Here is a 24,982-nt window from a genome sequence, read left to right as displayed (position 1 = left end):
CTGACAGTTTGAAGAATGAAGTTTCTCTGTGTGGGAAAATAATCAGATAAGACATCCTGTGATGGTCCTCTCTCAGGGGTTGGTCAGTAGGGTAGCATTGCCTAGTGGTCAGGGCGTAGGCTCATGACTTGCAGAGGGGTTGTTGGTAAGGGAGTCCAGGCCCTCCCACACCACTGGGCTCCAACCCAGGGCTCTTTGAGGGCTATGAGTGATCTGACATCTTGGGCTGCTTATGGCTGCCCTCCCTGGGCCACGTCCTGCCTGCCCCTCGCAATGGTCCCACAGTCACCACCTGCATTTAGGCGGAGTGAAGGGTGTCTGCTCACCACAAGGCAGCTTTGCATGGGTGTGTATAGCTCTCTTCCTCTCTTGGGCAGCAAATTCTTCCTTCAGTGGTATGGCCCACCCACCTTCTTGGGCCAGCTGTGTCCTAGGGCTTTCACCTGCTGGGGTCATTGAAACAAAACAGAGGGCAATGAACAAAACTCGGAGTCCCTATGAGAGGGACAGGGAAATGCTTCCCTCTCAAGCTGTCTCAGCAGCAGGGCCTCCATTCCCTCAGGGAGGGACCTTTGGGCAGTTGTCATGTGGAGAGATTCTGTCTTGCCCTCAGCTCTCTGCTGCTGGAGCTACAGGGCGCCAGTCTGCTCTCTTCTCTGGTCTGCCCCCAGTTGAGCTGCTCCTCCGCCTTTAAATCCTTCCCCATTTGGAGCATTTCCTACAGGTGTAGCAGGCGGGGCTGGCTGAGCCCAGAGCAGTTCTTTAATCCCTGCTTGCCCAGGGTGTGGGGGTTTGTATACCACAACACACATCCATAGTTTAAGAGTTTATTATATTTAGATTATTAGGAGCAAGTGTAATAAGAATACCAGAAAGATGAGCTTGCAAAAATGATACATTTATACATACACTCTAGGAGACTGATTTTTTTATGGCTTCATGCTAAAGTAAACTTCAGTAAAGAAACTGGTGCATAGTATAGAAGGTCATTGGAATATTTTTTTCTAGTGTATAGCCTAGATTCTCTCAAGCCAGTAGCCATGTTTTTACTTTAATGTAGCTAGAACGTTGATGCATTTTTATTTATTGCTTCCTGTTCTATATTAAAAGAAGTGAAAATAAATGAAGGGTGATAGCAGTAATAACGCCACAGGCCTAAAAAAAATCACAGATAGCTTTATATTTATGACATTACCGTTTTATGATGATACTTTTTTTAAAAAATTGGCACTGCACTTACATTTCAAAGTGTGTGGTTAGTTTCAGTGTTAGCACGTGCTGGCAGTAGCCTGGAGGATTTAGAACTGACATTCATGAGGAGTACAAATTTTATCTTGGTGAAAATGACTCATGAAATGTGAACACATTCTTAGATTATCAGCCTGTTGAAAGGAATTCAACTGGGAAAACAAAAAGAATGGTTGTTCTCTATTCTGGTCACAAATCTACACTCCACACGCAGTCCCACAGTAGCTGGACATTCCTGGTAAAGAGCTCAGTACAGAAAGTTGCTAGGCACTTTCTGCTGTGATCCAGAAGCACTTAAATTTAAGCATGTGAGTTCTTGAACTACTGAAGACAGGATCGGGGCCCAGAGGGCTTAGCAACTTGCAGGATCAAGCCCCAAATGATCAGCAGTGAAATAGTTAATAACATTGGCATAAGGTCCATACCTCTCATAGCACCATAGGCCTGCATTTTCCAAGGTCAGCATTTGTTTTGGCAGTGTAAAATTGCACACTCACTATTTGCACCTGTACTCTACAGCCACAAACACCTACTTTGCACACAAGTTGGTCCCAGTGGCTTTCTGGGTGTCAGATTCTCACACACCCAGACACACAGAGCTGTGAATCTATACCAAGCCGGTGCAATCAGTGTGTGTGTGTGTATATATATATATATATAATATAAAGAAATAATCTATAAGTGTTTCCAGCAAGATGCAGCTTAATACTAATTGGTTTGCCGAGTGCAGCTGCTTTCCCCCTGGGTTCAGATGATCAGAAAGTGTTTTTGTTTTAAAGGGAAAACAAACAAACAGTTTCCTCTTCTCCTTCACCCCTGCTCTCTGCAAGCCCATGGCACTGGTGGTACATGAGGTTTATTGCAGTCTAAAGGGGAACATTTTTATAGGAGCTTCTTGCGCAAGTCTTGGCAGCACATCACAGGTTCATCAACAGCCTGACATTCAGGGATTGAATATGAAATATGGATGCTTTGAAAATATCCTGCCCTAAAAAATTCAAATATCTTATTTTCTAATTTATTTAAGACCAATATTCAATGGGGCTCCTCACTGTCTCCATATATTATAGTTCAACCAGTGTATTTCACAACCAGTTACGGGGAAACTGGAGCCACCAAGAGTACTCGGTGTAAGACCCTCTTTGAGAGTAGGCAATCCACATCAGTAATCAGTTTATAGTCAGCTGTCTGTGCCCTCCGGCTGGCTTTAAAATGGCATGTACAGTCTAGCTATAGAGAGGACTTCACAGAATAATTGCAAATAGATCTCAGGGCCTGAAATAAAATTGATCAAGTGTGGAAAGTTCTTGTGATAGTTACAAGCTGTTATTAAACAATATCCAAAAATGAGCGCATGGGACCTTTTACAATGTGAAATTTATGGTTTCCACATAGCAATTGTTAAAAGTTTCTTAATATAGAACAGGGTTATACTGAGGTCACATCTGCATTGATTACCAGGACAAGCCGTTCTTTTGTTGCTTTAGGCCCACTGCAGCAATCAGCGGTTTACAGCTATTCAAATGATATGCCCTCTTCCACGTCAGACTCACTTCTTCAAAAAGGACTTTCCTCCACTGCCCCACCTCTGCTCCTCTCCCCAGAGACGGTTAAAGAGTGATTCTGTCTTTACACATTAAAACAAGTACAAATGGTGGAAATGATCAGATGCATGCTGCCTGTCACCTTGCAATCCGTCTGCCTTTGCTGCATCCCTGTTCTTTTCCTGTACATTGTCTATCAAGGGTAAGCAACTTGGGCCAGATGCTGATTTCACTTCCACCAGTTGTAAACTTAGGGCTTGTCTACACAAGGGACACTGAGGAAAATTAATCTGAATTAACTAAATATATGGCTTTAAAGCGGATTGGTAAAATTGCATGAAACCTCTGTTCAAACTAAACTGAAGTAAGGCCACTGTAATTCTGAATGAACCCACACAGAGGTTTCATGCAGTTTAACTAATCCACTTTAAAGTCACACCTTTAGTTAATTCAGATTCATTTTCCTAAGTGTCCCCAAGTGGACAAGTCCTTAAAGTAATTCCACTCCAGCCAATGGAATTAATTCAGATTTACACTGACTAGAATCCCGTCCTGTGATTCCGAGCCACTGCAGAGGTGCCCCAATGAGACACACCACTGGCCTGGAAACCATATTTGTCTTCAATAGAGATGACACTAGGCCTGAGGAAACCTAACCCTAACCCTCCATTATTGGACTGCCACCCTTCCCAAGGTCCCAAATAGGAACCACTATTGTTTTACCTTAAATTGCAACCATAGGCTGCTCAAGACAATCTGGTGCCCATAGGCAAAACTCTAATGTGCTGCGCGCCCTGTAACGGTCCTTTGCTCACCCGCTCAGAGGGAGGCCACTCAGTCCGGTCCTGTCTGGCCAGGACCAGAGGCCGCAGGACAGCCAAGAGCCCAAGGTGGACAAAACAGACAAATTGGCTGGGCATGGTCTGAGTTTGGTTCTATACCTTCCTGCATCTGCACGGAACATTGTCAGAACGACTAGCAGCTGCATTCTGCCCTCAGATTCCATGGAAGTTGCATGTGTGTATCTGAGAAGAGAATTTGTCCCCGTATCCCCTGGCATGAGACACACTGAGATACACTTTCCGCATAAACGGTTGTAGTATTAAGGGAACAGGGAGACATTGCTGCTGAATTAACGTAGAATCCCCTTGCTTTTGTAAGAATGTTATGCTGCCCGTGACTATCATTTAATGTACAGTGGGTTTTCTTATTCCTTTTTCAAGGTGACTCTGCATATTTCAGTCCATTGGCAGGATTAGGCTTTGGGTAAATCCAAAGTCCTCACTGCAGCTTGAGTGTTTTGCTAAACTTGGTGGGAGAATTGGTTCAGAAATGAAGGTTTGGTACAGAAATCAGTGAGAATGGAGAACTGCTTGACACGTCACGTTTGCTAACTTCTTCTGATGTTCTTGCCACAGAATGAAGTGGTCCGGAACCTGACATTCACCCTCTGCCTGCTTACAACTGGCCGTAAATTGCAACACACTGGGAGCCAAATCGTCACTGCACCGTGTAAAAGATCCTCAGCCAGAAACAGCCAAACAAGCTTTGATGGAAATGTCTTATAATTTGACAGGAGAAAATGAATTCAGTCCCCCCCAGAATTTAATTGTAACCAGCGCATCCAGTCCAGTTGAGAACAGCTTAAAGGAGCCTTGTAACACACCACTGAGCAATGATACTTTATATTCCAACACAAACAGCCCTTCAGATTCTTATGTGAAACCTCTCTGTGATGCAGCATCCGAAAAGAAAAGCCAGTGCCACAAGGGAGTTAAATATGTCTCCTCCGAAGGAGACAAACTTGAGTGTGGGTGGGGGGCTTTCACGCCTGCTTGTTTACAGTTCTTCAACACACCTAAGGGGGTCTTGTTATTCCTCTGTGTGGCTTCTTTTTTGCAAGGGATGATAGTGAATGGCTTCATTAATACAGTCATCACCTCAATAGAACGGCGCTTTGACCTGCACAGCTACCAGAGCGGACTGATTGCAAGCTCTTACGACATAGCAGCATGTGTCTGCTTGACGTTTGTCAGTTACTTTGGGGGCAATGGGCATAAACCACGGTGGCTGGGATGGGGAGTGCTCATTATGGGAGTAGGCTCCATTGTCTTTGCATTGCCCCATTTCACCACTAGCCAGTATGAAGTACACTTCTCGGAAGAGACCAGCATGTGCTCTTCCAACCACAGCATGCAGTGTGCGGAAAGCACGTCGATCCTCTCAAACTACAGATTTGTCTTCATGCTTGGGCAGTTCCTGCATGGTATTGGAGCGACACCACTCTACACTCTTGGAGTGACCTATTTAGATGAAAATGTCAAGTCTAACTACTCCCCTGTGTATATCGGTAAGTCAAGTAGCCTACTGAGGAAGAGCCTTCTGTTCTCTTCAGTCATATTGGCTGAAGAGAAATCAAATGCATTTGTGTTGGCCCCGAATGTAAAGTGCTAGAAGAGCTCACCAGGGGTAATCCAAGTAATTTGTTCCAAATATCAGAAGAGATGAAAATAGGAGAGGGGAAGCAACAGGCTGGAAGATTCTGAGCTTTCTCTCCAGTTATTTACAGGCAAGAAGAATGTTTTGAGTTGCCTGAATATTACAGCAACTAGATGCATTACTTTAAATCTCCAGGTTCATTCCTCCCCCTTCCCCCCCCCCCATATATGTCTGGACATTGCAGAGGTCTGACATCTGACCAAGTCTATGAATTTAAAGGGCCAACCTCAGCTTCTACACTTAGAACACAATCCACTGGTTCTTCGTCCTTCCCCAAAGCATGCTATCCTCAAGATCACATTTCTCCCTTTAGTGCTACAACATGAGAAGGGCATTGATAATAATAACGATCCTCTTCTACACATGGCTAATCATATGGCAACTGCAAAAGGCCTCTAATGTAAATTGGTGTGGTAGGGAACATGTTCACTAAGGGCCTAATCTGGAGTCAATTGAAAGACTCCAGTTGATTTCAGTTGGCTTTGGATCAAACCTACGGGCCCGAGCTGTAATACCAGAGGGCTGTGAAGATAGAGGAAGAAATAACAAGAGTCCACAAGGGTCTGTTCAGGTCAGTGGTCCATGTCATATTCTGATGGCAGTGAGGGGTAGAGCGAAACACAGGCCCCATTCCTGCAGTCACTACCATGCCCGTTGCTTACCACGGTCAGTAGTGAGACGACAGGAGTATTCACAGTAGTGAGCATTATGCCCGGGAGCCCGTGCTAACAGGATCGAGCCCTTGACTGGTAAATAATAAAAAAAGTTGACTCCAAATTACATAGTAGTTTTTCTGCTGAAACAAATTTAGGCTCCCGTCTTACAAACACATGCACGTGCATTGCCTCCAAGGGTACTTGGACTAGTCCCAAATACATGATTGTCCATTTGCCTATGTCACAACCATGGGAGGAATAAATGGCAAAGATGTAACTTGGACTATACGCCCATGCAAGTCCATCCGAATCCAGGTCTGCGGGCCTGTTTACTGCCTTGCTGGAGCATGTGGGGAGGGAGGGTCAGGAAGGAGGCAGAGCCATAGCTCAATTCCTCTACTTGTGGAGACAGTGTGGGGAGTGTCATGATTTGCCCCTAGTAAAGATGTGCAGGAAATTACTGTCTTCCCTGAATGAGAAGGGGGGGGGTCTTGTTATTCTTTTTACCACCCAACAATGAATATATTTTCATCTAAATGTTACATGGCACAGCTGTGTGAACCTGCTGTAAACTACAGCCAGCCAGGCTCTTCTGCCCCCTACAGTCCAGAATCCCGCCTTGCAAAATGAAGGATGGTCTTTGCTGGCTGCAGTCCATAGCCTTCCCAGCCACTGACAGTTACCCCACAGCGGAAAGAAGCTGAGACACCAGAGCTGTGTGTGTGTGTGAGTCCAGAGCTGTAACTCCCTATTTTAGCGCCCAGGGCAAGCAAGCATATTTGCTGCCATTTTTTTTTTCAGCATTTGTCTGGTCCATTTTTCTGCCCCTGCGGTTTTGCGCCTGAGGCAGCTGTCCTGCTCACCTCACCCTGGTTATGGCCCTGTGTGAGGCACACTTCCTTCCAGGGCTGCACTTAAGATCCTGGCACTTTCATACCACTCCCTTGCCCAGGGCTGTGCCTACTGTCACCCTAGGGTTTTTTTGCACTGTTTCATTTGAGGGCTAGCTTAAAGAAAGAGCAGAGTGAGGGCTTTCAGTAAAATGCCAAGGAATCTGTAACACTGATTGTTTTCTCTTTCAGCTATTTTCTACACTGCTGCAATCCTTGGGCCCGCAGCAGGTTATCTGGTAGGAGGAATGTTTCTAAATATTTATACTGAAATAGGCAAACAGTAAGTTGGTAAAAATAAGCTTGTTCCTTTTCCTTTATGCTGTGCAGTTCCTTTAAAAAAAATTAAATGAAACCTTTAGCAACTTAAGTGGAAAAATACCCATTGTCTTCAAAGGGGTTTTGTCCAGCAGTGAATTTGTAAGTGGGCTATGTGTGGGTATGGTTAAAGCCAGAATTATGGGTTTTCATTAATGGAAAAGAATTACTCACATGCCTTATTTTTCTACATCCGTCATCTTTGTAGTTTGTCATGTGCTGTAGCTGTGCTGTGGTGAGCAAGAGGATTTCTTGAATGAGTTCCCCTGTGTATGCAGCATGTCACCTTTTCCACTATGCCTCACAATGATCCTGCAGTCACTCTTTGATTTACTTTGAGGTTTTTTTCTTTTTCACTTGCAGCAGATGAATGATCCTTGCAAAAGCGTTTTAAGAGCAAGCCTGGCCTGTTATTTTGCGGTGACATTTGGTAGATTAGTAGACTGGATCGTTTTGTTGTTGTTTCTTTCAACAACAAGCCTTGTAGCAAAAGATTGATCTGCTATTGAACACAGGCCCGGGTGACAAAAATAGAAATGAAAATGGAACCCAGAACTGATGAGTGCTCAGAGATAAATACAGTGTTAAAAACTTGTGTTTTCAGGCTCATTGTCATGAATGATCTGTTATAGTCGCCAATAGGGCTGTGGGTCTGAACAGAAGGATGGTCCAGAGGTTAGGGTGCTGGCCTAAAACTTGGGAAACCTGGATTCAATTGCCTGCTCTGCCATGGCCTTCCTGTGTGACCTTGGGCAAGTCACTTAGTCTCTTTGTGCCTCAGTTACCCACCTGTGGAATGAAGATGACAGTATTCCCCTATCTGTCAGGTGTGCGGTCAGGATAAAGACATTAAAGATTATAAAGTGCTGAGATTAGGGTGACCAGATGCCCAGATATTATCGGGACCATCCCAATATTAGGGGCTTTGTCTTACATAGGAAACTATTCCCTCCCCGCCCCCCAAAGTATCCTGATTTTTCACACTTTCTATCTGGTCACCCTAGTTGAGATACTACAGTAGCAGGGACCATATAAGTACCAATGACAAATTGTATTGGCCAAGATGATAGGGTGGCTTACGGTAGCAAGCTCACATTTGAGCATGAGCATAGGTAGCCAGGTGTAAAAATATCTTGTTTATTCATTCAGAAGACCGCTTGTATGCACAAATTTTGGAACTCCACATTAGAGACCTGGTTGCAATGGTTTCAGCAACCTACATCTCCTAGTTTTGCACCCAAAGAAGCAGCCAGATTTTCAACAGAGCTCAGCTCCCATTTTGGCACCTAAATGAAAAAGGCAGATTTTCAGAAGTGCTCCCAGCAGCTCTTGTTGCCAAAGTGGTGGGTTCTCCATAGGTCTCAATGGGACCTGTACAGTGCTGGGCACGTTTGGAATTCAGCTCAGCTGCCGAGACAAGAGCTGGGCTCTCTTGCAAATCCAGCCTCAAATGCTGAGCCCTTTTGAGTTCGTCTGATGTTATATTCTCAGCTAAGCTTTGTGCTGTTTCCACACACATTGATCAGATTTCAGCTCTTTGGTTACATACAGAAAGTGAAACGCTGGAGTACTTTACTTCCCCTTTGATTCCAGTCATGAAACCCAAGCCCTAAATTTACTCTGCCACTCTCTCATGTGATAAGACACACTGTTAGCAAACCGCTAGGTGTTTGGAACATCTGAGCTTGGAGCAGCTTTGAAGCGGCAGCCCCAGGGGTTGTGTCACCGATGAAACTCACCTGTGCCAGCCTTTGAATTTGCCTTTAGTTCAGAAGGATTATTTGTGCAGTTTATTTGCGAATAAAGAGCCCTTTGGCAGAGCTTCCATTGCACAGTTTGATGAGGGTTCTGAATACACAATCTTGTTCAGCCTTTTGTACTGGGTTTTGTTATGATTGACTTACAAGAGAATGTCAGGGGCTGACAGTACTTTTCACACTGCTATTGAGCACTGACTCCAGCTGAGGACACCCAGCCACATGTTGTTCTTCTTGCCACAGTCCTTACTCAGCCGTACAGGGGAATATGGGGGATAAAGCCCTGTAAGTCCCCTGCTTAGCCTTGGCCAGATTGTTACTGCAGCCATGTGAGGGACAGCAGGGGCTACTCAACTGATACTCCACTGCTGGCAGTGAATGAGGGCTTGTCTACACTACTTGCGAATCGGTTGATCCAGCGATCGATCCAGCGGGGGTCGATTTGTCGCGTCTAGTCTAGATGCAATAAATTGACTGCTGAGCACTCTCCCGTCGACTCCGGTACTCCACCTCAATGAGAAGCGCAAGCTGAGTAGACAGGAGAGCGTCAGCTGTCGACTTACTGCAGTGAGAACACCGTGGTAAGTGGATCTAAGTATGTCAACTTCAGCTATGCTATTTGTGTAGCTGAAGTTGCGTATCTTAGATCGACCCCGCACAGTAGTGTAGACAAGCCCTTTGGGAGAGGCACTGGGAGTGGGAGGAGCCCTAATTCTGTTCCCCCCACTTGCCAGGGTAGCTGTCCGGGCACGTGGAGGAGAGAAAGCTGTTTCTGTGAAAAGGAGGGCAAAGGAGAGAAATATTGTACCCCGAGTTCCCCAGGGGAAGGAAAGCAGGGTGGAGCTGTGACTCTCTGAGTCTCAATTCATTCTCTGGGTCTGCCCCTGGAATAGCACAGTTCCACACAGCCCCTTACCTAAGGCAGGCTGTAAAGTTAAAATTTAGCCCATAGTGATGTTTTAATAGTAAAGATAAGTCTCCTTTAGTTCCTTACAGCACAGAGCCCCCTTGGACAGTAATTTTATTTTTCAGTAAGAAGTAAAATCCAAGGATTAAAATCTGCTCTCAGATGCACCAGTATAAATCTGCTATCTCCATTGCCACCAGGGAAATTACTTCAGATTTATACTCGTGTCAGGAAGAGCAGAATTTGGCTCCAAGTTTTCAGTTTGTCATGTGCACAAAATATACTTGGGGGCAGATTGCCCTCTGCCTTGCGCCAGTTTTACTTTGCTGACTTCACCTGCTACTCCTGATCCATCCAGTGTTAGGGTGAAGCCTCTCATGTTCAGTCCCAGTTAGGTAACTGCCTTTCCTCCCTTTGTTCTTTTACAGAATTGATCTAACTCCAGATAATACTCTCTGGGTAGGGGCCTGGTGGATAGGATTCCTGGGTGCTGGAGCTGCCGCCCTTCTCACTGCCATTCCCATTCTGGGTTACCCTCGCCAGCTGCCAGGTATACGAAGAATGAAATCCTGAATAACTTCAGGCGGAACACTTGGGGAATCTTCTTAATGGAGGACGGCTGCCGTTTCTCATTAGCCCGTGTTTCAGCGAAGCTATTGCCTGAGCCGTGCTGCTGCTGGGATACAAACCTTGTTTCTCATTTCAGTGTCACAGATTTGATAAGTCTATGGAGGAGGCCGTGCAAATTGGCTGCTTTAGGTTGGAGTGGAAAGAACTTCGTCATTAGATGTTAATTACTCCAATGGGGCAGAACCCTGTTTCTTTGTTTTGTTACTATCAGCCTGCTATTTATGCTGCCCTTTATGCCACTAACACTTGCATTCAGGCAGTTAGCCTCAGCTTGCATGCTATACATATCTGCCTGTACATGGGGAAGGAACAGGATACAATTTTACCCATGTATTTTGTTCCCCATTAAGGTCTTTTGTTTGCTTCTCTTTTGTTGTCCTCCCCTCCATCTCTGTCTTTTGTCTTTTGTTCTCATTTGCTCAATGCTTGAAATAATGTGACATTTTCTGTCTGTCCTGCATATGTGCATAATACTTTGATTGTCATTAACTCCTGCGGCTGTCTCCTCCTATTTTGATAGCTGCCAGACTAAATGTTGCCCTTCTGGATGAATGCCAATGCATGGGGAAACAATAGGCTGGGGAAAAAGTTCTTGTATTTTAAAGTGTAATTTATACATTGATTTCACACCTTCCATTTCACAGCCACCTGTCTTCCCAGTGTTTTGTTGCCTTTCTCTGTTCCGCCCCTTTATGCTTCTTATGAACAAGTGGCGGGAAAGTGGGGATAAATGTGAGACAAAGGGGTTGGAGAGACGGAGGGCTTTAAAGGCATAAATTGGAGTCAAGCACCCAACTCCCATTAACTTTCAAAGAGAGTTGGGCACCTAACTGCTCTTTGTTGGTTGGGAAGTGGTAAAACATTTACACAAAAATGTCCAATGGAAAAAATTTTGTAGGAAAAAAAATCCTCTTTTACGTGGAAACATATTTGTTGAGCATTTTCTGACTCGCTGAGTCATATTAGCATCAGGTTTATACTATGATGCTTTTTTCCCCTCATGAATTTGCTACTTGTGTGGCACATAAGCCGTCCTCTCATATAGTTTCTCTTTCCTTCATCAATGTTTTCAGGATCCCAGCGCTACATCATTATGAGAGTCTCCGAGGCTCATCAGCTGAAAGATGGGAGCCATGAAACGGCATCAGATCCCAACTTTGGGAAAACAGTTAAAGATCTTCCACGGTGAGAACCTTTGCATGTGCATGACATTCAGAAAGCTCTTACCAAAATTAGGGGAATGGCCGCAATTTCATCTGGCTTTCTACAATAATAACTGAAATACTTTGCAATACCTGGGGCTTGATCCTGTAGGATGCTACAGAAATGAACTTGAGTTGATGACACTATGCATCTTTCAAGATCAAGCCAATTGTTCCCAAAGCACTTTACAAACGTTAATACTATAATGCTCCTGTACAGATAGGTATCATCAACCCCATTTTACAGATTCAGTGGTAGAGCCAGGAATAAATTTAGGAACTTTAGTCACCAAATGCAGCTCCATAATTGACATGGGGACAGTTTGCCTTCATGGAACTGTTTGTGTTTCAGCCTTTGAAATAAAACCCATTTCAACGATGGTCCAGTGCACACAGCTTCACAGTGTGTTACAGCGACTGTTACCAGTAAGATTGTTTCCATAAGCACAATTTTGTGCCCACAGAGAACCACGTACCATCCGGGACATGTGACGTGGTGGGTTTTACAGGACGTGGCTTATTACCATTCACCACTGTCGTCTAAACCAGTGTTTCTCAATGACCGGTACGTGGACCGGCACTCGTCCCGGAGATCTCCCTGACACAGTTTAGGAAGGCAGCAAGCTGGTCCCTGGTACCAGAACTTTTGAGAAACACTGATCTAAACTACATGCACACGCACTATTTTTTTATTCTTCCCCTTAAATTGGTATGATTGCTTATAGACTGCTCACTCTGTATCACTGCTCACTTGTGTATTGTGTATTGTCCAGTGTTGCCTCATCTTTGTCTCTCTGAGCTTTTCTTATTTTCCTCTTATTTTAGTCCCGTGTTGGCTTCCTCATATGTCCCTTTAATTTTCATCTTTGTTTCCGTTCCTGTCTCATAGCAAGTCGAATACAGTATCTCTGTTTTGAATCTATTTCCTGTTGTCTTAGTTTTATCTCTGTTTGCTTTCTATTTTATTCCATTTTCCTTTCTCCTATGTCAACCAGCTTCTTTGTGTTTTTTCTTCTGTTCTCTCTTTATGCAAAATAGCCGTGGCCACCTCACCTGCCACTATCCATGTTACCGCAGCTACACTGCTATTTATATTCACAATAGCTTGATGAGAGACTCACACCCCTAGCTCATAGTGTAAATTTAGCCACACACACAGGCCAAAATTCAATGTAATTGGGAGTTATTTTCTGGAAACGTAAAGCAGGAAATATCAATGAACAATTGACCAAAATAAGATAACACCTTACTTCCGAGAGTCAGAATTTCTCTGTGCTGTTTTCAGTTAGCATTTAACTGGAGGAGTGTGGGAGACAGAAAGGATCATGTCGTGAAGCTACATGATACCAACTGGCAATGTTTGGGAGTTACTGGATGATGCTATTGCACATAATGTTTGAAGTTCTGTTTTAACTGAATGTACAGGAGTTGGATCTTGGAGAAATGCTCTGTGTTAGTTGTGATGCACTTTTTTTGTAGAAGCTGAGTATAACACCAGCAACTGTATGTTTACTTCCTCAGCCTCGCCAAGTATCATTCTTAGATACAACTACAGTTGACAGGTTGTACCCACACAAACAAAAATAATAGCTGCTGCAGAACCATAATCCTGTTGCTAAGGGTGATTTGTGAATTTTAGAATCATTAACTGCCTCTGCACATGAAAAGGAGAATTGAAACAGAGATGCACAGGAGAATTTACCTCATACAATAGCCAACTTTTATTGACTCTAAGCAACTGTTCACACAGGGCAACACCAAAGCAGTTCTCAGGGGTTAAGTGTGTTTGGTGAAGAATATTGCATTGAACCAATTTCCACCTTGTTATTAAATGAAATTCTTGACTGAGTGCCATTTTTGGAGGTCATGACTCACCACACGGAAATTAAATTCAAAAACTGCATTTAAATAATGTTAAGGGAGCTGTATCTAAACTTCAGTGCTTCACACTCTGCAGGCCTCACTGAAACAAAAATCTGACCGACCTCAGGGGAGCTTTGCCTGAGTGAGGGCTGCAGGATCAGTTCATTTGCCTTGAACATTCCTTAATGTGCCTAGTCCCCAGAGAACAGATGGCAAATAATTAGAGGTGGGCAAACCAGATCATATAAAGTAAGAGCCAGCCTAGAGCTGAATGTATTTTTATGCTTCTTAAAAAATGAGTCAATTGTCCCTTTTATTGAAAAAAACAACCGCAACTTTACATGCTTCTGTGTTTGCTGGTTTGGTTTGAGAGAAGAAGAATGCCCTAAAGGGAAGTTGTTCGAGAGGAATGGATCACATCTGTAAACGAGACAGCTTTGGATGAATGGGCTGATGTGTCAGTTACAAGGGCAAAAGGCAGCTTAGTTTTATAGATTTCAGAGTAGCAGCTGTTTTAGTCTGTATTCGCAAAAAGAAAAGGAGTACTTGTGGCACCTTAGAGACTAACAAATTTATTTGAGCATAAGCTTTCGTGAGCATCCGATGAAGTAAGCTGTAGCTCATGAAAGCTTATGCTCAGATAAATTTGTTAGTCTCTAAGGTGCCACAAGTACTCCTTTTCTTTTAGTTTTATAGGAGCACCATTCCAGTTTTATGTTAATTAGGGGTGGGACTCTGGCACATTTTCTCGTGTTCTATAGAGTAAGACGGTTCCATTGAGATACATGGAATTACCTAGAATACGTAGAATAAGAAACCACTCAGTGTGTCCAAGTAGCCTGATTTTGCTCCTGAGAAAGCATGTACCGCTTAAAAAATTATGCTATTTTCTCAGCCAGCAACAACCAGGAATGAAGCCAATACGATGAAACAGTCAATCAGTGAATTGCGGCTTGATTCCTGGTTCAGAAAGGCTTGATAAAAGTAGCATTTTTTTTCTACTTCCCTCTGCAGATTTCTGTTGCATATTCCACTTTGGTAGTGCACATGAAAAAGTCCACTGGTGTCAATCCAATAGAGATTCAAACAGAATATACAAGAGACACGCTTGATAAATAGCTTGCTGGGACTGATCAGAGAAGGGGAGATGTTGATAAACATCTGTTTTATGAGGATTGCTCATTGATATATCAGGCATGCACAATGCACTGTTCTCCAAAAAAAGAGCTGAGGTCAATATTATATTCCTGTCTTTGGATTACCTGCGGGGAAGAAGTGTTGGTTTGCATCACAACTTTAACACTGTTTTAGCTTTGGAAAGGGAGGAAGTTCATTGCTTTTCATTTGCTGCTTTTTAACAATAATCCTTTCAAAAGATGAAAAAGTCCCCATGCCACATACACCAAGATGATGCAAACATAAGTGTAGAGTTTTTAAGTAGCATGTTATTGACCTATTAAAATGTAACTAGACTGTGAATGCTATGACAACCCATTGTCCCTATTCTGCACAGGTGAGTTGATCCTGCTCATGGTCTCAGTGAAGTCAACAGGACTATTTGCTTGAGTAAGGGCTACCCATATGGGTAAGCGTTGCAGGATCAGACCTTAATATATAGCAGGCCTTATCCCTGCAAGATGGTGAGTTTCCTCAGCTCCCAGTGAATTCAAGAGTCGAGGACATCCAGGACTTCTCAGGAGTTGTGCAGCAGCTGCTCTGGATCCAAAGCCCATTGATATCAATAGAAAGATTCCCATTGATTTCAGTGGTCTTTGTATTGGTCACTACCTCTCAGGATCAGTCCCTACATGTGTTAGCAATAGAAGATGGGGCAGATCCTCTGATGGTGTCACTGGAGCTACCTTGATTTACACGAGTTGAGGATCTGACCCATACACCTGCAGGAAAAAATGCCTCTCCTGTGGTAGAATAACTACTGTCCTACTGCTCTATTTTCTCTTGAGTGTAGCAGGTAGGAGCCATCGCACAATAGATGCAATCAGCCATATGTTTTCTAGTCAATAGATTAGGCATTATGCTTCCAAATAAAATACAGTCATGCAGATTAATTTCTTTCATGTTACAGTTAAGGGCAATAATTGGGGGAAAAAAAAGAAAAGGTCATCCCTGGAAGGATATTAAAGTAATTAAACTGATTCTAACAGTTAGAGAGAACGGTCGCAATGGGGTCCTATGACATTACATTATAGGAATTTACCATTTTTCTTTCTTTCTTTCTTTCTTGGTTGTTTGGGTGTAAAGAAGTCATATACGGCACAGTGGTAGTAACGCATAAATATCTAACTGCCCAGAATGTGTGATGCAGAGACACCACATTAGAACTAGCCAGAAAATAGAACTTCTCTCCCACTAAAAATGTTTCAATTTGTTAGAGGGAAAAAAATCTCAATTCAGGGTGAAAAGTGAATAATTTGAAATGTTTCATGGGATGAAAAATTCCATTTCTGGAGAATCAAAATGGAATTTGTCAGCTTGCTCCTGGCTAACCAACTCCTTGGTGCCCAACTCCATGGGCAGCCAGCTTTCCGAGGAGTAGGTAGTATGGAAAGGCTGCTGCTCAGGGAAAAGTATAGAAGCTGGCCCACCTGCCTCCCTGCCTGGTTTCCATCGAAAGTTTTGACAGGATCAATACACTCCCACATTTTGATTTAATCTAATCAGCATTTTCCAACAGAAAAGAGTTCCACCAGAAATGTTTTGACCAGCTCTACTCATGTGACATCTAGTTGCATGGCCGTAGATTTGCCCCCATTCCACATTCTCTCCAAAGCAATAAGCAATTGTCAAGTGATTTTGACACAAAAACACACACACACACATCATCTGTCTGTATAGAGAGCTCTGATGAGTACATCACTCACTGTCATTCCAGAGATAACCAGTTTGTTCCAAATTGCTTTGGGCAGGACTTTTCATTACACATAACAGCCTCAGAGGGGAGCAATTGGGGTAGGCTAATAGAGTTACATGACAGAATTTCAAGCCAGTTACAAAAGAAATCCCAGCAAAGTAGTGTAGATTTCCTAATTCAATATCCCAGATAGAGGAGGAGAACTGAGACTATCAAGCAAGCCTGGGGCTTTTTCTGTATCCAACAGAAGGATCACTGCTGGATCATCTTTCTGCATAAATATGGAACATGGCAAACTGTCTGGAATGTCTGCTTTCCCCTAATAAATTCCAGTTAGTCAAAAGGAAAATGTATTTGCTAAACATACCAGTTAAACTTAAACTGTGCCCCACTTTGTCTGGCCTGTGTTGATTGCTGTTTTACAGTAGGACGATAAGGTCTTTAAGAAAGTACTTAGAGCAGGAAAGAAACTTATTAGGTTTGAGTTGTAAAATAGTAAATGTGTGACACACAGGAGTGCTGGTATGAGACACAGCTTTATTTCCTGACCCCAATCACCTGGTTTGGGTCTGGGTTACTGTAGGCGCGTCCGGCCGGGGCCGGGGTGGCGGGGAACCAGACCGCCTCGCTACTTCTGTCATGTGTGTCGGAGAACTAGCCTGCCTGAGCAAAGAATTCAATAGCAAGGCCCAGGCCCTGGGTCAGGGCAGGGCAACAAACAGTCAGTAGCTCAGGACCCTCAGGCAGGGGCTGAGCAAAGAGTTCAATAGTAAGGTCCAGGCTCCTGGCTCCGAGCGGCCTGGGAGAGGGGGAGACGGCCACCCGCGAGGTGGGTGGCAGGGGGGACGCAGGCCCACCCACTCCACTGCGTCCCAGCCCAGGGCCCTAGCAGGGGCAGAAGACCCGCTGCTGTGTCAGTGGGGTTCCTGGCCGCAACACACTGACATTGGCTCTGGCAGTGTTGCAGCCTGACTAGGGTCGGCTGCCCCTGGGCTACTTCCTGCCTCCCCCTCTTGAGGTACCTGGGTCCAGCCGGCGTCCTCCAAGGGATCACACACCATGGGCTCCTCAGGGTAACTGGCGCTCGGTTGGCTTGGCGACTCCTCGGGGTAACTAGCGAACGGCAAGCTTGGCAGCGTCTCTGGGCTCAGGCCAGCATCAGGCATTGGCTGGTCTGGCCAGTCCTCGGGTTGGCCTCCGATCGCCGGGGTCTCCTGGCTGGGAGTCCGCCACATGCATCTGGCGTCTCCGGTGGCTGTGTTTCAACTGAGCTCTGGGGTCGAGCTTTTATACTTCCGGTCCTGCGCCTTGACCTCTGAGGGGCGGGCGCAGGGTTCGCTGGCTCTGCCCACTTTGGCGTCCTGAGAGGCTTGTCCCTCTCCGGGGCAGCGGGGAACCAGATCGCCTCGCTACAGTTACAAAGATTAAGATCACTGCTTACTGGTATAATTCCCATAAATTGTGATGAGAATTGAGTGTATTCAACAGCTAGCAGAATCAGGATCTAAAAGGGTATTTATTGATATGCTGTCCTTCAATTCTGACCCAATTCGGAAAGGTGCTGAGCACCCTCAGATTTTATTGCCCTGAATGGGAATTGAGGACACTCAACACTTTGCAGAGACAAGCCCCGAATTTTCAAAACTCACCATCTAAATTGCACCCACAGAATTTGTGATTCCACCATTTGTGTCCGCAAGACCCACATTATTTTCTACTTATGATGTCAATGATTGCATATGCGACACCCATTTTGCATACGCTGGTCCCTGTTTGCTTATGTAAATATCAGCTAGGTGGGCACAACAGATGCGTTCGCAAAGTCTGCAGGTGCAATCCAGGTATTCAATTTGGAAAACCCTCATTCTACATGAACAGGCAAGTGGAAAAAAATACTGACAACATTGATCAAACTCAGTGGACAAACTTGAGATTTTCCACTTCCAAAGGAGGAAACTGCTGACAGGGGATGCTACCCAACAATGTTCACCCGATACTCCCCACCCTGAGTAGGTGGAGAGGGAGTGGTTAGAGAGGGGTGCTGCTCCTTGGCACCATGGCTGAATCAGCATTGAGGAGAGAAGCATGCTGCATTTTTAAAGAGCTGCATCAACTCTTTCCTTTCTTTTTCTTCCAATGAAAGATGGGGCAGCTGGGTACCGCCCTTATGCAAGGATGAGCCTAAAGACCCCCCTCTAGCCCTTAGATTCAAAGAGACAGTAATGAAGTAAAAGTGCACCACCCTACGCAATTGCATCATATTTGTCTTTTCTGTATGCCTCTTGGACTCGACAGATCATTATTGCTGCTTCTGAAGAACCCTACCTTCATCTTCCTCTGTTTAGCTGGAGCAACTGAAGCCACGCTCATTGCGGGAATGTCTACTTTTGGACCCAAGTTCCTTGAGTCACAGTATGGTTTAAGTGCCTCCGAAGCTGCTACCTTGTTTGGTAAGAAAACAGATTTTCAATAATGTCCATGTAAATTTTATATTGTCTAAAAATAGTAAAATCTCATGACCAAGGAGATGATCTCTTTTATCACAGAGTCAAATGCAATCCTGACACTATGCAATAATTATACTGTGTGTAAAAAGTGGCTGCAATCTTAGATATAAATGGCACCTTTGGACCCAGCAGACCTGCACCCTGTGTGTAGTCAGTGTTGTATCTACTAACTTTAGTGGGAAACGTTTTTCCAACTTTTACACCGGTTGGTCCTGCCAAACCAACACAGAGTGAGCTGGGGCTTGTTCCTATTTGTGCACCATCAAGAGAACTGTCAATAGTGATGTCTAAGTATTACTCAAGTGCAAATGAGGAGAGCATCTGAGCTGCAGAAGCTGTATTACTAGTAACATACAGCTGGAAAGAACCCAGCTTCACTCTCAGATCCCAGACTGAGTTTGCAGGCCAGCCAATTAGAAAAAATATATATATACATATACACACATATGTTTATACATTTAAATTGGTAAACTGAGCAAATTTTATCTGAATTCAGTGGGATACAATAATGCTATTCTTGGGGAGTCATTTTTCAGGGCAGAACTGCACTATATGCAGAAAATATTTCCTTATTTTCTCAGATTTTGGAGTAGGCTTTCAGAGCTGCTACAGAGGGCAGAATGTTTCGTTTCTTTTCTTTTCTTTTCTTTTCTTTTCTTTTCTTTTCTTTTTCAAGTCCTATAAATTCCCATCAAGAAACAACCCTAGGCCAGTGGCACGGAAGGAGTTAAAATTGTGCCAACTCTATAGTGTATTTATTCAGACAAATAGAAACTCCCTTCCTGACATTTATGGGCTTGGTTTTTCCCCCTAGGTTATCTTGTCGTGCCAGCGGGGGGAGGAGGCACATTCCTGGGAGGATTCTTCGTGAATAAGCTTAAGCTTCGCTGTTCAGGAATCATCAAGTTGTGTTTACTTTGTACAGTGACAAGTCTACTGGCTGCTTTCATATTTTTCATTCACTGCCCTAACATGCCTATGGCGGGAGTAACGCAGATGTACAACCGAAGGTAATAATAATGATCACAGTTCCCGTCAGGCGTGTGTTGTGATGGTACAGAAACACAAGGATAAACTTGAGTCATCAACACTGAGGTTAATATTAATGCACTACAGAATAATGTCGCTGCATGGTTGCAAGGCCAACCTTATAGGCATGTTCCAAGTGTATGACTACACTCAGCCTAGCACCTTCCAGCATCCCACTACCTTAGCATCCCTTCTCACACACCCCGTGCCCTCCTTCTCCTCTTAGGTCTGGTCTACACTGGGGGATGGGGTGGATTGATCTAAGTTGCACAACTTCAGCTACTTGAATAACGTAGCTGAAATCGACATACTTAGATCTACTCACCGCAGTGTCTTCACTGCGGTGAGTCAACAGCTGATGCTCCCCCGTCGACTCCATCTGCACCTCTCGCTCCGGTGGAGTACAGGAGTCGACGGGAGAGCGCTCGGCGGTCAATTTATCGCGTCTAGACTAGACGCGATAAATCGATCCCCGCTGGATCGATCGCTGCCCTTCGATCCAGCGGATAAGGTAGACAAGCCCTTATTCCACCCCACCGAGCCCTGGAAGATACTGTTAAAGGAACATCTGTTGACTAATCCACTGTTTCCTTTAGCATCTTACTGGAAAGCAGCTTAAACCTGACAGCAGCGTGCAATACCGAATGTGATTGTCTAAGGGAGCTCTACAGTCCAGTCTGTGGAAGCGATGACATCATGTATTACTCTGCCTGCCATGCAGGGTGCAAAAAAAAATCATTCCTCGAAAGTGGCAAGAAGGTATGGTTTGAAGAACCCAGGGGTTCGCAAAGAACATTAGTTAGCACATACGCCTTCCTAAATTCTGGCCAGCCTTGATGAAGTTACATTAAGTTTATTCAGGTTTTGAGCTTTGCTTCAAATCAGATATAAACTGTAGAAGGATCCCCTGTGAATATGTAGGATTTGTGAGTGTTGGGCACCAACTGAGATGCAAGTACTCGACCTATGCTTCTGCTGCTCAGCACTGACCTAGTCCTGCTGCTCCATTTTGGAGTTTGAAGTTCCGAATGTTATTACTTAAGGGCCTAGACTCCATGCAATAGGTCGGATTCTGCTCTGAGCTGCAGTGATGTAAATCCTGCATAACTCATAAATTCATAGATTTTATGGCCAGAAGGAACCATCATGATCATCTAGTCTGACTTCCTGCACATCGCAGGCCACGGAACCTTCCCCCCTCCCATGCCTGTAATAGACCCCCCCAACCTCTGGCTGAGTTACTGAAGCTTTCACATCATGATTTAAAGAACAGAGAATCCACCATTTACTCTATTTCAAACCAGCCTGTGCCCTGTGCTCCCACGCTGCAGAGGAACGGTGTCTGCCAATCTGACCTGCGGAAAATTCCTTCCTCACCCCAAATATGGTGATCAGTTAGCCCCTGAACATGTTGGTGAGACCCACCAGTGAGACACGTGGGAAAGAATTCAATGTAGTCCATGTGGTGTCCCATCTCTGGCCATTGGAGATTTGCTACTAACAGTTGCAGATGGGCCACATGCCATTGTAGGCAGTCTCATCATACTGACCCCTCCATAAATGTATCAAGCTCAGTCTTGAAACTAGTTAAGTTTTTTGCCCCCACTGGTCCCCTTGGAAGGCTGTGCCAGAACTTCATTCCTCTGATGGTCAAAAAACTTCATCTAATTTCAAGCCTATATTTGTTGATAACTGATCTGAACTCTGAATTTACACGGGTATAACTAGGAACTGAATTTGTCCCATTGTGTGCACATAATTCCCATTCTCAGAGCAAAGTTTGTCCCATTGTGTGCTTTTAATCCCCTGTTAGTATTTTGTGCACAGAGGGGACAGTGTGTGTGAGGGTGTTCACACCATGCAATAGTTAATGTTTCCAGAGTTCAGAGCAGTCTTGTGAAGTTCATTACTACCCGACCTGATAATATCTGCACTGGAAACTGACAAAAGGCCAAATTCTTGGCCCTGCTATGGTTGCCTTATTCTGCTCCAGGAGCAAAACCCAGCTGCAAAAACAACTGATCTGTAGGGGATTCACCATGTTCAATTCTAGTAATGGCCCAAATTATGACTGTAGAAACACTGTCTCTTTGGGAAATTGACGAGGTGTTTGTTTCCCAGGTTTACCATGAGTGTAGCTGTATCCTGGAGAATAATCCCACTGGTTCTGCCCAAGCGATAGCAGGGAGATGCACTTCTTCCTGTGAGAGAAGGACTGTCCTTCTGGTTTTCATGTTTTTTGTGATTTTCTTTACATTCCTATGCAGTATTCCTGCGCTGACTGCAACTCTACGGTAAGCAGCGGAACCTTCTCTTTACCGTACAAAGCCCCCGTTTCAGCAGGAAGTAATTGAACGCAAATGTTTTCATTTTATCCTAGCAATTGTGGTACAGGGCCTGATGAAAATGGCCCAGTTTTCAGTGTGTTGAAGATATCGAGCGTGATTCTCCATTCAGTCCAATTGTGAGCACAATCTGAGTGCTTGCGCCTGTATGGAGCTCATTTGTGCCCTCAGTGAGGTAGTTAGATGTGCAAATACCCAGATTTTCCCTCACAGTTCCAAAAAGCGTGGGCACAAATTTTGCTGGTGCACATTATGTCCACAAAAAGGGAGAATGAGCCTCATTCTGGCTGAAAATATCATCATCCCTTTATCATCAGAGTATACTGTTTGACGGTATTATGGGGTGTGGAGAGGCTCTTCTCTTTGGTGCTGGGGAGCTGCTCCTACTTCATGTCAACATTTTAAAATTCTCACTTTGTGTGCTCCAGGTGTGTCTCCGACAGACAGAAATCATTTGCACTAGGAATCCAGTGGATTGTAGTAAGAACTCTAGGTATAGTATGGTGTGAATGTGTATGTTTTTCCTATTGTATTTGTAAAACACTTATCACAGGAGTGTCTGTGGGCCAAATACAGATAGTTTAAGGGAAGGGAAATGGGGACATGTGATGTTTGAGTGGAGGATGTTTTCTCTCACATACCTGCACTATTCATAAACATCCAATCCTGTTTGCATGTAATTTGCAAACAGGAAAAAAAAAGTTAAATTTTGCAGCTAGATTGTTCACTGTGAATAGCTCACCCAGCTCTAGAGATAACTTAATACAGAACAGCAAAGCTTCATACAGTATCATTAGCTTGAGTTTAGTAAATTAAGGTGCCAAGACACCAAAAGTTCCTTGAGGTCCTGGTGGGAATGCAGATTTGAACTCTTACAAGTATTGTATGCTGAAGTGAGATCTCTTGTTAACCATGTAAGCTGGCTGTTGGAGGGAAAACTAAAACTCCCATAACATGTTTCCAAAGGAGTAAACAATAGCAGTGGGCAACTGCTCATTCCAAAAAGAAAATGGGTCCTAAGTACATAAGTCATTGCTGAGTTCATAGGCTGTGGTTTTCAAAGGAGCTGATGGGCATTAGTCACCCAACTCCTACTGAAATCCAGTAGGGTTTGGGTGCCTAACTCCTTTAGGTTCTTTTGGAAATTCCAGCCATGCAGGTTGCAGTGTTAGCTTACTCAGTCACTGTACCTGCAAAACCTGACACATTGTTTCAAAAGTGCTTTGGGCTACCTTGAGGATAATAGATAGAAATTATATCAATTGATGTTCCATTCTGTCTTCACGCAGGAGGCATTCCCGGTCCTATTGCCTTTGGCTCTTTGATTGATCTGTCATGTCTGGTGTGGCAGGACCAGTGTGGAGAACAAGGTTCTTGCTACGTTTACCAGAACTCCTCCATGAGCCGATACACTCTGGTTGCTGGAATTGTCTACAAGGTGACGCCCAGTTACTGTTTCACTTTCACATCTCCTAGCCTGTGCTTTTTGCTTATGACTGGTTAGATGAGCAGCGCCAGCTGTGGCAGAATTTTGGAAACCTCTGTTATGCTGTTCCGATCACAACACGAATCCTGTCTTCACGCAACTTTGCTGTGAAAACACAGCAAAGTGTTTGTCACTAAATGCAAATATTCCATTATGATTCACAATTTAACAACTTGTGGGTACCGTCATTCTCCTGACTCCATATTATTTTCCAAGCTAAATGTTTTTCGTCTAAAATTTTAGGGGAAAAACTCCACAAAACCCACATTTTATTAAAATCACTCACTCCAGAAGTGGAGTTGAGTATATAAATGCGGTCCGTTAGCTAGTGTGACTCAGGTCACGCCGCTCATGCTGTAAAGAAGAGTAAATAGCTATTCTCTGATCACTGCTCGAAAATGTCGAGAGGGCGAATGTTTCAATATTTGTGGTCAGAAAGCATTGTTTTAGCTCCCTTAGCTTGCAGGTCACAATAGGGATCAGCAGCTGTGATGAGAAGGCATGTGTGTAGCAATGCTAGTATACACAGCAAAATACCATAGGTCAGATCCTCAGCTGCTCTAAATCCATGTAGTTCAGTGCAATGTGGTTCCAGGTCTTTTAAATGGCTGGAGCATCCCACTAAGATCCCAGTGCAGTACCGTCATGGAGTCAGGTGATCAGAGAATCTAGCCCCTGCCACATGGAGTTCCTGGGCATGCAGCGTTGTACACTCCACAATCCAGTCTTCCCCCAGCTACTCAGCAAACTTACCTACTGGTGCCAATGAGGCCTTCGAAGCCAAGGTATTGCTCCTTGATGTAGTCAAAATCTCGCAAGTTGGGAACTTTAGAAGGGAATCATACATAATTGTCAAGAACAAGGTAAAGAGCTGACCTGACTCCCCCCCCCCAAATCCAAACAGTTCTTCATTTAAAAACAAATCCCAGCTGCAAGAAAACCCAGTTTGTTTCCAAAATAATGGCACGGTTCTAGCCACGGTCCTTTTTACATGCAGGGTTTGATGCCATGTGATGATAGGCCATGACTGCAAAGTTCAGCTTCAGAACCTTTCCTGAAGCTGCAATGGTTTAAATGGAGGGTTTGGGGTCAGTCTGTTAGAAAGATGACAGTGGGGGGCCATGTGTGAAGTTTATATGTGATCTTCATCATCATCAAAGATTATTTGGTCTGGATGAATCCCCCTCCATAATGCTAATGGGTATGATTGTCCCCACCCCGTACAGAAT

General features: G+C 44.3%; 1 protein-coding gene across 1 annotated transcript in view; it reads left to right on the top strand.

Moving 5' to 3' along the window:
* SLCO4A1 (solute carrier organic anion transporter family member 4A1) overlaps positions 1 to 24,982 on the top strand; it is a 46,805-nt gene that overhangs the window by 18,193 nt on the left and 3,630 nt on the right. The window contains exons 3-12 of the mRNA XM_074969616.1: positions 4,211 to 5,142; positions 7,030 to 7,120; positions 10,248 to 10,369; positions 11,523 to 11,634; positions 18,682 to 18,836; positions 19,708 to 19,903; positions 20,519 to 20,681; positions 22,044 to 22,216; positions 22,696 to 22,760; positions 23,557 to 23,705. Coding sequence (XP_074825717.1) covers positions 4,344 to 5,142; positions 7,030 to 7,120; positions 10,248 to 10,369; positions 11,523 to 11,634; positions 18,682 to 18,836; positions 19,708 to 19,903; positions 20,519 to 20,681; positions 22,044 to 22,216; positions 22,696 to 22,760; positions 23,557 to 23,705 — 2,025 coding nt within the window. The 5' untranslated portion in view covers positions 4,211 to 4,343. The remainder of the gene's footprint in view (positions 1 to 4,210; positions 5,143 to 7,029; positions 7,121 to 10,247; positions 10,370 to 11,522; positions 11,635 to 18,681; positions 18,837 to 19,707; positions 19,904 to 20,518; positions 20,682 to 22,043; positions 22,217 to 22,695; positions 22,761 to 23,556; positions 23,706 to 24,982) is intronic.

Source organism: Natator depressus, chromosome 13 (assembly GCF_965152275.1).
Source record: "Natator depressus isolate rNatDep1 chromosome 13, rNatDep2.hap1, whole genome shotgun sequence".
Taxonomy (NCBI): domain Eukaryota; kingdom Metazoa; phylum Chordata; order Testudines; family Cheloniidae; genus Natator; species Natator depressus.
This window is presented reverse-complemented; position numbering and strand designations above follow the sequence as displayed.